Source organism: Epinephelus lanceolatus, chromosome 11 (assembly GCF_041903045.1).
Source record: "Epinephelus lanceolatus isolate andai-2023 chromosome 11, ASM4190304v1, whole genome shotgun sequence".
NCBI lineage: Eukaryota > Metazoa > Chordata > Actinopteri > Perciformes > Serranidae > Epinephelus > Epinephelus lanceolatus.
This window is the reverse complement of record NC_135744.1, coordinates 16,192,053-16,205,811: the sequence shown is the minus strand read 5'-3', so window position 1 is coordinate 16,205,811 and position 13,759 is coordinate 16,192,053. Positions and strand designations below refer to the sequence as shown.

Genomic DNA, 13,759 nt, shown 5'->3' with positions numbered 1-13,759 from the left:
CAGGTAATCAAAGCACAGAAGCTCCAGTTTATTTAAAATTCAGTGCTGCACAGGTCTGATCTATTCATTTGTTCACACACAGTGGTTATCACTTTATATTAAAAAGAAAAAAAATGATGAACAACTAAATAGCCTCGACCCTTTTAAAATAAATGAATATCCTTGGACATAGGGACTGGCAGGCAGAGGATCAAAGTCAGATAATAAATAAATGTTGAGGTTAGCAGAACAAAAGGACTGGCGTGCGAGGCAGTTTGCATATGCACATGATTTCTCATTACAAAACAGTTTTTTGTCGCTAAACATTAATTTGAATCTGCTGAGGATATCTGAAATTATAAAATGATGCCAGTTAAGGATTATTTTACAACATCTGGCCGTGTGCTGCGAAGCCTCAAAATAATGCAAGGAAAGATACTTAGACTGGTTGGAGGAGTAGCACTGAAGTACAACAGAAGCATTTTTAACGTGTTTTACGTCTTTCATCTTGCCTTGTTGCCTGTTGCCATGCAGCTCGTAGCTTTATGCACAGCGTGTGTTTACGGCTCAGGGGAAACACACAGACACACACTCACGGAGCAGCGAGATCATGAGTGAGAACCGAGAGGAGGAGGAAATGTGTCTCTTAACATTATCATTTAAGGCTTTGTATTACAATTTACAGTATTTTAACTTAACAAAAATTAAAAATAGTTGTAGACGGTATAGTAACAGTCAACACCTTCGCTTGGATCCATACCAGTAAAACAAAAAATACGGTGTACCCTCAGCACTCACAACAAGCACTGTTACAGCACTGCCCTTTTCTGCAGTGGCCCAGTTTTATTTTTCCAGGCCGGAATGGAACAAGAAGAAACAGCCACAAAGTGCTGATTAGATGATGAGTTGCACACAGGCAACCGGTTCTACAAGGACGCCTCCGACACCACGCTTACCAAGGTAAACAACTCATTTTACCATCCAGTTACATGGAAAGACACTCATGCTGCATATGCATTGCTCATCATCACATTGTTAAAAGTCCCAATGCAGAGGATCCACTGTTTTTTTAAGGTCTGACGTTAACATCTGGTTTTTACACACCTGATAATCTGGGTTTAAAGGTGACTAAAGTCAGATTTAAAGAAGGTTTAAAAGGCAATCCCATACAGCTTAAAACTAGATTTAAAGCTTGGTGCAGCAGCATTTTAAGATAAACCATGACTTAATCGAGGTTTTAATTAATCCTAGGTGGTGCAACCAAACCAGTTTCCAAAATGGCACCTCATCTGAGTAAAAAGCATCACTGACAGGAAAAAAAATCCACCTGTTTGCCTGGAAACATGACAGATTTAGCACAATGAGACAGAGTGCAGGCTCAGACAGCGTTTTCACACACCGCCCAATCAGCGTGTGTATGCAGAGTCAGTGAGTGGGTGAACACAACTGATAAGTGAAAGGCCAAGGCTGCGATCCTGCTCATTCCACAACAGGCAGGTACATTATAAAAAAAAACATCTTGTGTAATCACAATCTCCGAGTATTCCTGCCTCAAGCTGAAACTAAATTATCTTGGGGAACAAATCCTTTATATTAAGTATAATTTAATTAGCATTAATCTGATTTCAATTTGAAGAAGAAGTTACTCACCTTTCAGAACGACCCTGAGCTCCGTTCGTGCTGGTGTTCCCGTCACGTCAGGCGGGTTCTTCACATCACAGAAGAAGGTCCCATTGTCGCTGAACTGAGCAGGACTCAGCTGTATCGAGACGTCCCTCTTGTTAATGTCTCCAATAAACTGCACCCTGTCTTTGAACTCATCTTGTCCCGGGAATCCTTTCCCATTGGAGAAGTAGAAAATCTACAAACAAGGGCAAGGAAAATAAGTACGTCAATTATTAGAACATTAATCAACAACCATTTTCATCATTTCCAGCTTCTTAAATGTGAGGATTTTTTTTTGGTCATATATATGAAGTAAATAAGGATGTACTAATGCCAGTTCATTAACGTCGGAAATTTGAGGATACAGAGTCAAATCTGATACCTTAATTTACTCAAAGGAGCAGTGAGTAAGATTGTAATAGAGCTGCAGATTTCAACCAGCTGTAACTTCTCCCTGTTAGAATTCCTTCAGTCTTTTTTGTTCAGGAGGTTTTTACCGGGAGCCATATTAGCCACAGAGGTTTCAGACTGGGTAATAAAAACTCTTAAAGAAAATTAATAAAGCAGTTTCAAGTTACAAATCAGTGTCTGACCGATGCTATTCAGCATTTCCAAGATAGCAGTTAGCCCAACACCTGTTAACATGTGTTTACTTTTTTCCCCTGATACATTAAGATCCAGATGTTCAGGAGGTTTTTACTGGGAGGTGCGTTACCCTCAGAGGTTTCTTTCTCTCTGAAACAAACAGACCTGTTGATTTTAACTGGAAAGAAAACACTAAATAAGCAGGTTAACATTTAAAAAATCTGTTTTATCGATGCTGCTCATTGTGGAGGGGCTGCTAACTAAAGTGGCAGTAGAAAAAATAAGAAAGGCCCTCTCTAGGGCCAGTGTTTTGTTCGTTCAGTGCTACTGCAGAAACATGGCAGTGCATCATAGAGAACTGCTGTGGATGCGGACCCCCTTCACATGTACATATAAACTAGGGATGCGCGCGATTAACCATCTAAATTATGTGTCCATGTGTATTTGCTAGCTGCACAGCTGCTCACCTTACAGCTGCAACTCTGCCACTATTTCCTTTGATGCTTTGTCTTTAAAGCATGCTGTATTTCTATTGGTTGGTTAGTAGACGTAGGTTGTAACAGCAGTCACACAGTGAGATGGTAACTCTCAGAATTTTATCCCAGGCTGTCTTTGATCACAAGACCGTGACATGGGCCATCCTTGAACCTCTTACTGTGCGACGTAGGACCACCGTTTTAGAGCCAAAGATATTGCCACGTTTCTTTCACGTTGGTCATCTTTCATCTGGACAGCCCAAAATCAAACAGTGTATACCAGGCTTTAGAGTCAAAACAAGCAGGGTTTGTATAAATAGGCCTCTCTCACAGCAGACATTTAGAGTTCTGACAGTGTGACAGTGAGCCAGCACGCACAACACAAGGACTGCCCTGACACTGATGTCAGACGGCCTACATCTGCACGGGACAACAACACACAGCTGTTTATGAGCAAGACTGAAATCATCCGAGCCTGTTGTTAATAACCAGATCACAACATGGAGAACATCCATGAACATTGTGTTATTTCTTGCTTCCCCTTTAACATTTGTAGAACAGTTTCTTCATTTCTAAAACTCAAAACACATTGACATGAACCAACGCTGCTGTCATAAACAACAAAGAATGGATCTCTGTCAGTGATAAAGCAGAGTCACAGCAACTCTGACAAGCAGAGCTTAAAAAAGGATCGCCTGATTGCCTGGGGCTGGTAAAATGCCACGTCTGGTTGGTAAATCTAGTAAAAAGAATTTAATACATGTTTGTATGTGGAGCTGACGATAAAAGTAGTAAGGAGTGAGCCACCGTGCTTTCTTTTCACCCCTGTTAAGAGTTGCACATGCGTATTCAGTCACTCGCAAGAAAATTTGGGCGGGTAACAACAAAGCTTATGAGCTGAAGCAAAAGGGAAAATTCCAATTTCAACAAGTGGTTCCCAACTGGTGCAGCCACAGCATCCAGATTTCTCCTTAGTCATTACTTTAAGATCCAAACATTTCAATTTATTCAGCGTCATACTTGGCCATGTTATCGAGCTAGTTTGCTGTCTCTGTTAAATATCTGTCTGTTATTTACTCACAGGAAACGACACACCAAAATAAAAGCTCTGTGCATTCACTGTACTTCAAAATTAAGTGTGCTTTTTACAAATTTGACACATTCACGAGTCACTTGCGGTCCATTCAGAATGGACTCGTGACCCACCAGTTGAGAACCACTGCGTTAGAGGACGTGGGGAAACTCCAACTACGTGCTGCAGACGCTGCCGCCAGTTTGAGAGCAAGGTGGATAAAACAGGGCTGCTTTTTATAGGCAAGTCAAGTTCCCGGAAAAAGTTGATGGTGTGCCATGACAACAGCCAGTGGCATCTCACTTGCATGGTAGCTAAAGGCTAGTTCACATTACACGATTTTCACCGCGGTTTTGACGTCGCAGAGGATCTTGAGAGCCACCTTGGGTCAGTGTGAACAAGCCTACGAACAAGTCTCCCCCTCGTCTGTGACTGGGACTGGATATCTGGCATGCTAGAAAACTGGAGAAGTGTGACACAACTGACAAAGCCCATCAGCCAATGAGAAGTGGGATACGTCCCACGTCAGCACGCAAGAGGATGGAAGAAATGTGAGGAGGACAAGCCGCAGGGTTGCCAGGTCTGCTTATTAGCCGCAACTTTGGGCTCGTTTTTTTGGTAAAGTCACAAATATTGGTAGTCAGGTTGCGGTATTTTGGGCTTGTTTCTAAAGTGGAGTTGCTTATTTGGGCTTGCTCTCTAAACGGCGTCTTTCTCTATATATCCTTCGCTTCTTTTGGGCTTGTTTCCATAGCCCTGGTTGCTTGTTTTTCTCCCAAGATCTGGCAACACTGACAAGCCGGCAAGCAACAACAACAATGGCGGCGTCCACAGGATCCCGGGGAGCACACTGTGTTTGGACCCAGGCCCTGGGTCCAAGAAACACACGTCGCCAGTATAAACACTCAAAAGACTACGATAGTCTCCGCGATGCAAAATCAGGGTGAAAATTGTGTAATGTGAACTAGCCTTAAGATGGCAGCCGACACCCCCTGCTCAAAAAACCCAGGTACTGCGGCGTGTCCAGTAGCTCAGTGGGTGTCCTATGTACGAAGGCATTGTCCTTGCCGCAGCAGGTGTGGGTACAATTCCGACCCATGGCCCTTTGCTGCATGTCATCCCCTTTCTCTTCCCCTTTCACACTTAAGCCTGTCCTGTTTAATAAAGGCAAAAAGCCGAGAAAAACAAAACAAAAAAACTTGCAACTGAATTTCACTCCTGGTCGATCTGGTGACAGGTGACTTGTATGACTGCAGCTTTTGTCACCATCCGACCCCCCTCCACTCCTCTGCAAAGGACTCACTGGTGGACATTTTTGAATTTCCAGGGAGTAGGCACTTCAGCTGAAACTCTGGGGTTTAGTAACTCTTTAACTGACTTCTCCAGGGACTCAGAAAAGCAGCTGAAATACAGCCAAATTCACAATATTATTGTTCTCATAAATACTTCCTGTTAACCAGCATTCATTCCCAAGCTGCTGCACTGCTGTGATAAAATAATCATTCTATAATCATCTGACAAAATCCCCGTACACAATGAAATACCAAAGTGATGTTTTAAGATTTATACACTCTTTGGGGGGAAAATGTTGTTGTCTGGGCAGCATTTACAAATTTAGCCGGCTTAGCATGGAGATACTCCAAGTTGTCAGTGCATGTATGTGTTCTGGCATGACTTCCCTGCATTTTCAAAACCCTACGGCTATGTCATTATGTTTGCAGGTGATCACAGTAGACAGGTAAGAGGCCCCTGCCCAGCCTGACTGATCTGTAAACAAAAAGGAGTAGGTACTGTGAGCAGGGACATGATCCGCTTTACAAACTCTCTACGTTTCATACAGCAGATGTTGCTTTCCACGACATACTGTTGACATGTTGCTTCAAATGTGACACAATGAAAACGCCATTAAATGTGATCTGAAGCTCAGTTGAAGGGACACTCTTCAGCCAGCTCTGTATCATAACATGAGTAGTATGTGTAACTGACCTGTGGTAAACTTTCCTCAATCTTACCAGTGCCCAAACCTCCCTGCTCACGTCCCAGCTCAAATGCGCCAAGGATTTCCACTGGCTCTAGGGCTTTTGCTCCAACTGCAGATTGTACTTTCTCATTTTTGTATGCCCACCACCACGGACACAAAGCTCTTTTTGCTTGGGACTAGTATCACCTGGGGACTTCTGATAATTTGCAATAAAAGCGATGGCCATCTGTGATCTTAATGCTGTGTGAACATGCCACAGAGGTCATGTGGTAGCATTAGTCCCGTGCGAATCTGCATCTCAGCGATTTCGTGTCAGATTTAAGTTTTCTTCACATGTCGTTTCAGCCTCTTTCCCACACGAGAGTACTGGACGCTGCAATGGCAATTCAATGAAAAACGGTTAACACTGTAAATCGCTACTGGCGGTGCTGTGTAATGCAGTGGTTTTAAAACTATTTGTTTCAAGGGCACCAAAGGGCAAGCCAAAATCTCTAGGCACACCTGTATTCATATCTGTGCACAGGGAGCAGGTAGCTTTCATGATACTGTCTACTGTCTACTGAAACTGTCATCTTCACTGGTGCTCTGTTGTAATTTGCTCCGTACAATAAAGCGATCCATTGTCCCACTCACAGCTTTCTCCTTTTAAATGTTATCATCCCTCACACTGGCTGCCAATCAGGGCTTTTGATGTGTCACACACTTATGATTCCCACGCAAAAACAGCAACACATAGGTTCCCCACGAAGGTTTTTTAAATTAAATTAAATTACACTGTTTAGCTAGAGTTTGCCTCTTTATTAGGAAATGGGTGCCATGTAATACTGTTACACAATTAAAAATTCATTCATAACTTTTTGTATAGGCCTGGTTGAATATTGACATGATAATGTGTGGTTATCACAATATTCCACGGCACACCTGGACTGCATCATGGCACACCATTTGAGAACCACTGGTGTAGTGCTTCTGTGTTTGTAGAGTTGAGTTATCCTGTGTGGGGACACGGGGTGGAGGGGGTATGGGGGGTTAATTTCTAAATCGCAAGAGGTCCTCAGGTAAAATGAGTCCCGTGCAAATGGGGCTACAGAGTATAAAAGTGGATCGGGAGTTTGCAAAAACAGACCAAACACCAATCAAATGGTAAAACTAGGCATTGCTGATCAAATATAAGCCAATATTCTGTTGCTGTATTGCCTATTTCTCACCTAAAAGATTTTCAGAAACCTATTTTAGTGCTCTGATTGGCTGCAATATGAGAATTTGTGGATGTGCTGCGGACACCATATTGTTTCCTGTATTGTGAAAACGGAGGCTGAAAAGAGCAAGATCAAACGGTGAAACTATTACTGCGTTGACCATTTCTTGCCTAAAATGTTTTCAGAAACCTATTCTAACTTCCTGTTTAAGCCTATCAACAACTTCTTTGGCCCGCAGTGGTATGAACAATAAGACTGCCAGGAGATGCTGGCAGCAGGTCAGATCAGATGAACACATTGATCAGAAGCCTAAACTAAAGTTATCGTGTGCTGTAGGAATATTGCAAGTCCAGAAAGAATAAATGACTCATAAAGGTCCAGTGATGCATATTTGCTTTTCTCCATCTGATGGACTATGATAAAAAACCTGCCTCAATTATGTCTGAAACCACATTTGAGCCATTAACTGTAATTTGAGATTGTCTGTCACCAGCCAGCCACCATATTGTTTCCTCCCCACAAGAGCATTTATTAGGTCCGGTGCGGCGCGGTGCATTCAGGTAGTTGTAGGTTTTCTACCTCCTGAGCAAAAGTAGACGCCACTTTCTCATTTTTCTCTCCTCATGTATCTCAAATTTCAAAAGTATCTGCGTCTTTCTCCTGCATACACACCCAAGTTTTCTTTCCAGCAGTTAAACACTTCTTTAAAGGTGAATCTCTCGTTATTCACTAATCAAATATTGTCCATGTACTCTCATAATTTTGGGCACTTACGTGTCTTGGATTAGTTCGCGCTAACAGACTCACAGTCATATGAGCAATTAATCATGTTCACTGAAGCGGCGGACGACAGTTTTAGCACTTGACAATAAATCTTAATTGTTTGAAAAATCACATCTGTGGTAATCACCAACACCATTTGCCAGAAACAAATCAATTTACTTGCAGTATAAACACTGTGTGGAAATAAATCCCGCAGCTCACATCTTTAAAACGCAGTGTTTGCAAAAGAGCTTTGTGAGACAAAAAGAAGAAATAAACAGGGATATTAAAAGCGCACCATGAGATATAATAATGATGCTCGAGCAAGATTTAGATACAAGATAAATGAAATGAAAGCAAACAGAAAACAAACAGAGATTACACAGAGATATGATGACAGGAGGGGGAAGACGGAGCAGGAACACAAACACACAAATAAAATAAACAATATACAGAAGAGATAAATGCCTGGCACTGAGACTGAGTGAAAAATTAAAGTGTAGCCGCCTGCTGCATGTTGAAACCGTGCCATCACAGTGAGTATTAACCCCGAGGAGCAGCTCGTCATGTGTCTCCACAGATAAAACAATCGCAGGAAAACATCCTGGAGCTGTGGGAACTCATCCCCACGGCGGATGCGACCAGCAAGGACTCACCACGTATGGCGCTTTGGAGAACTGATTGTCGGGCTGACTCGACTGGAAGCTCCAGGTCACCGAGGTGGAGCTGCTGACCACTTCACTGGACTTGAAGGTGCATCGAAGAGTTCCCGTGGTGCCGTTCTGCATCATCACCTCAGGGTCAGCGTGTATGTCGATTGCCAACGAAGGTTTTGTGACTGTTGATACAAGAGGGGATGAAAATAAGTTTCCTGGAATTAAACTGTTGAATGCATCATGGTGTAGTGAGGTGAGGGAAACACTGTGGGGAATATGTTACACAGCTTCTGCATATCGGAGGGGATGTGTCGTGTTGTTTCAGGTACATGAGAGACAATGAAACAGAGTCCAGGAAGTCCACTTTGAGAAACAGATAAAAGACTTTAAAGGTTTCTTCAACATCAAAACACAGTTTGTAAAACTCACAGGCAGGATTTTACAACTCTGGAAATAACAACGATAACAGAGTAAACAGCAGAAAAATGCCATTCCTGTTACATAGTATTCTTGCGTCTATTTCTATGTATGGTCCGTGGGGTTCCCGCACATTTTCATGGAGAAAATTTCAAATCATTTCAAGGACCCATGAGAAAAACAACAATAGATTCTTCCCCCACTTGCCCAGCCTTTTTTAAAAAAAACATAACGGGTTCAAACTTAATTTAAACATAATTTCAGCGTGCTGGCTACATGAAGGGACAGAATGCAGGGACAAAGTACAAAACGTTGTCACACATTGATGCAGATTAATGCTACAAAAAATAAATGTGCTGTTACGCTACATTATGTGGAAGGTTATCCAAAGAAGATTACTGGAACAATTTCATCCCACATAACATAATTCTATGACTTTCCCCAAATCTTTAAATGATTTTTTTTACTAATGCTCTGACTTTTCTGGGCCTGGAAAAAGTGATTGTGCAATTCCATGACTTTCCCAGGCTTTCCGTGACTGTGGGAACCCTGAGTCCCTTTACACTAATTTAAAGACAAAAGGCAAATACTCACACTTAAAGCTCAAGCTTTTTTTTGGCCATTTTGCATTAAAAAATTACTTCAGTGATTAATTGATTATCAAAACTTTCAACTGACTAATCCAAAAAATTAACTTTAAAAGTACACTCTCCGCCAGGTGGCTGCCCGAGCTGATGGCGGCCATTTTAGACAACTCTGTTCCAGCAGATACACTGCAGCGAGTTTCAGAAGAACCCCAGAAGCTAATAAAAATACACTCCATGTCTATTTGAATGGAGCTGCACAGGTTACACAGAGGAGATTGAACAGGATGTATTTTTAATTACTAAAACACCGCCAGAAATATTGATCCACGTGATCCACTTGATCGTTTGATCCATTCATAGCTCAACTTTTAGCGGTGTTAACTTTGTCTGTAGGCTACAGCGCAACAAAGTAGTCAACAACAAACAGGCCAAACCATTTAACTACATAGCCTACACACTTACGTAGGGTAGGGTATAGGCACAAATAACAAGGAAAAATTATCAAATTAACAAAATTGGGGAGGCAAAATGTGCCACTTCTTAAATGCTCCCAGTGTGGTATGACAGTGTGCGGCAGACAGAACAAAACCAAGTCACCGCAATGACAGCTAGAATGCAGCACAGCTGTACTTGGTGGTTTTCTCCCCGTCGGCTTCCTTACAGTCAAGATGGCTGCCAAGATGACAAAACAGCTGACTTATTCATCTCCTATTGTGCCTAAATTTAGTGGATTGTAACATAATGGGTACCAAATTAATCTGCAGATGTTCTGGTTCCAAATGAGACCAAACTGTTCTACAGTTGTTTTTAGCTGAGACGATTTCTGGAAAACTTGCCAGTCAGCAGTCAATGATGATATAAAACAGTCAATAAAACAGGTTTTCATAAATTGTTAATCACTGCAACCACAGGAGTTCCTTCAGCAAACAGTCATTAAATATTAGACTGATTGGTCCTGTAGTTGGTACGATCAGCTGCAGACTAACAGATACACACGACCAAATGCACCATGCCCTCCAGGCTTATGCCTGGCGGAGATAATAAATAGATGAATCAATCTTGTGGTGTCCGGCAAGTGTCCCAGGTATTAATAATTAATAAACTTCTATTACTATCATGTGCCCTTGAGTCAGTTCCCCTCACATTACTTAATCAATTCCGTTACATAAAAGCATTCATGTTATTGTGGCAGTAAAGACTGAGGCTACAGGTTGTTGTGGCTGAGCAGCTGTGTTACTGTATTATTTTCCACATATTAATGATGTTTAATTTACTGTATTTATTCCATTTGACCTGATCCCTTCTCTTGTAAATGTTCTTATTGTTCACGGCCTTTTGGTTCTTGTTTACGCTTTGCTAGCTCACCGTGTTCTTTATGCATACATACCACTGTGTAGTGCAGCGCAAAACACACAATGAAGGTCAGATCATGGACAGTCTAAATTAGCTGGCTGAGTTTAAGACAGCTTTAGTTCTACCTAGATGCGGTGATAAATATATTTTTAATAATTCGGATAACCAACACAACACTGTGTTATCTTAAGCATCCCTTAAACTGTTTAAATATGACAGCTGAACTTTTTCTGTTAATACTGTATTCAAAATCATTAATTCAAGGGTGTGGATACCTGATCCGTGCACCCAAATTCTCAAAGCATACAAAAAGACACCTGAGAGGCCGTGTTCAATCTGAAACAAATCAACATTATATTTATCTGTGTCTACAACAGATACCAAGTACAACTGACAGAAAAACAACATTCTCTTACAGAACTGTGTTAATAAATGTGAAGCAGTGACTGCACAGCTTAATAACTTACAGGACAGCTCTGACGGAGAAAGTTTGACGTCACAAGTGTAAACATCTTTGAAAAACTAAGACACATAACTGTCACAACTGCTCCCACTACAAGAGGATCAAATGCACTTGACGTAAATCAAACAGGAGCATAGATACTTCCTGTCTTCTGCACTTTACTGGATCAAATTCTATCTAATACACAGCGACACAGATTTCAGACTCCAGCAGGAAATACTGTGCGATTGTGTGACAGAAGCCACTCAGCAATCAGTTAGAGATAATTTCACAATATGAAACAGAAGGAGGCCTGATGATGCATTTCCTCCAGTCAGCTGTTATTAGTCTGAGATTCAAAGCCACTTCCCCAAACTTTAGGATGTTGATATCCATTAGGCTAATTCAAATTGTGTCAGCGATGCCTCTGGGAAGGTGTGCTGTTGTTGTTTACAATATTCACCATTCAAGCTGTCCAGTATTAAATAGGAAATTACCTACTGAATGACTGACTTTTTAGCCTGCTGCATCAAATTATTCCTGTTTTAGAAACTGTGGAACATGTGTTTTTCTATTGTGAAATAGTGCAAATACTGGAGTGATATGCAACGCTGGCTAAAATCCAGGGAGACTGAGTCGTCACCCTTGACAGTGACGACAGTCAAATTTGGTGTCTGCGTTAAAAAAAACATTGTCTTGTTATTGGGGGAGTTTTTCGTACATAAATGCAGATATTCAAAGACTAAACCATGAGAAGAGTGAGTTAAAACTTAAGATAAGAGAGCTCTTTAAGTGTTTTCATAACTGGATCTGTTTGAGTTTATTTTGTCTTGTGTCTTTGTTCTATTTCTTATCCTTTTTGTAAATCTGGTTTTGTTTGCTCAACCTGAGACAGAAACTATTTGATGACTAAGGCTAGAAAATGTGCCTTGTTTTATTTCTACACAACCAGATAATCCCTCAGTCTACAGCTGAATCTACAGTATCTGAGTGATAATTAGGGGCAAAACTAATCTCTTATAAATGTCTGAGCTGAGAGTTTGGAGCTGTTTGATCAGCCAGCCATTAGCAATAACTAATTGGTAGCAGCAGTCACACGTAGTTAAAAGACCAAAGCCATTGTTTTGCTTTCTGTCCCAACATTTAAAGTAAAATCTTAAGACAAACTATGAACAAAATACATAAAGTTGTGTTGCTACGTGCTTCATTAATTACATACAATACAACGTTAACGTGTGTGATGGTTGCTTCTGGGTCAGGAGGAGGGAAGCTAACAAGGAAATGAAATGTTATCTCGGTTTGTGGACGCTAAACTAGTCAAGATAACAACATAGCTGATGCGCTGGCACTGTGTGTTAATAAAACATATTAACTGTTAGGTAATGGTAAACTTCATGGTATAATATGCTGCAAATTACTGTGAAGAGGTTAATATTGTGCTGGTTAGCTTGGTAAACCACCGTCCCCCGTAGAGACCCACACCTAACGACACCGTTATTCACAATCTGGCACTTCAACGTGGTTTTGTTTACCGCCCCATACTCCTTCATGATAGCACACACTTTTCAACATTATCTGTGTTACTAGACGTCGCTCTTGAAATCGGCTTTAATCAAACACACACAGCAACACATATTTAAGCTAAATATAACCGTGTACAAACTGGTTAGCCTCCGTTTTTAACGTTACTTCCACGGCTTTACCTTCAACAGAACGTCAGCTACGGGCGGCAGCCTCCAATCTGAACCAAATCCTATCCAGATTTTAGTCAATTTTACCATTTCTTAATAAATTATCTGTAATATTACGTCGATGTCTTAACAACGATGGGTGTAGCTAACATTCCCAAAATATATGTTTACGGTGGTGTTAAATCTCGTCTCCAGCCATGAGGGGTGAACAAAGGTGTATTTATTAGCAATAGTGTGAATCGTGGACATGGGTGTAGTTGACTAGGTGTCTCCCGTATATGGGAGACAACATCGCTAGCTAGCTAACCTGATATCCCACCTTAAATACTGAGCTCAAAATCAAACATTTCCGAATTGAAATTTAACCCATTTTACACTCCAGTACTCACCTAATACAACACATAGCGTAAATCCAGTCAATAACACACGCTTGCAGACGATATTTGACCATTTTGGCTCCATTATGTTGTAAACAGCAGTGGTTCCTCTGCTTTTTTTCCCCACCCTCTATCGCCCGAGTCGTTTCTTCTTCGTGAGAAGTTAAAGCAGCGGGTGCACAGCTCCGAGGGCGACTGCTGCCCCCTAGAGGTCTATAGGTGCCATGACGGATTGCAGCTGCCACTTGCACTGTACAGTGGTAATAAAATAAAATAAAGTAAAACTAAATAAAAAAGAATAGAATAAAATAAAATAACATAACATAAAATAAATAGAACAAAATAAAAATGAAAATAAAATAAAGTAAAACGAAATAGAACAGAAAATAATAAAATAAAAATGAAAGTAAAATAAAATTAAACAACATAGAACAAAATAAAATAAATAAAAATATTTGTAGCACTTATCTAAACAAGGTTACAAAGTGCTTCACAAAGTGCATGAAAATAGGACAAT

General features: G+C 40.9%; 1 protein-coding gene across 1 annotated transcript in view; it reads right to left on the bottom strand.

Annotated features, from left to right (window-relative positions):
• mpzl1l (myelin protein zero-like 1 like) overlaps nt 1-13,390 on the bottom strand; it is a 31,083-nt gene extending 17,693 nt beyond the window's left edge. Inside the window, exons 1-3 of the mRNA XM_033642306.2 lie at nt 13,255-13,390; nt 8,376-8,557; nt 1,630-1,840 (exon numbers count right to left, since the gene is read on the bottom strand). Coding sequence (XP_033498197.1) covers nt 1,630-1,840; nt 8,376-8,557; nt 13,255-13,327 — 466 coding nt within the window. The 5' untranslated portion in view covers nt 13,328-13,390. The remainder of the gene's footprint in view (nt 1-1,629; nt 1,841-8,375; nt 8,558-13,254) is intronic.
• Between the last annotated feature and the right edge of the window lie 369 nt (nt 13,391-13,759).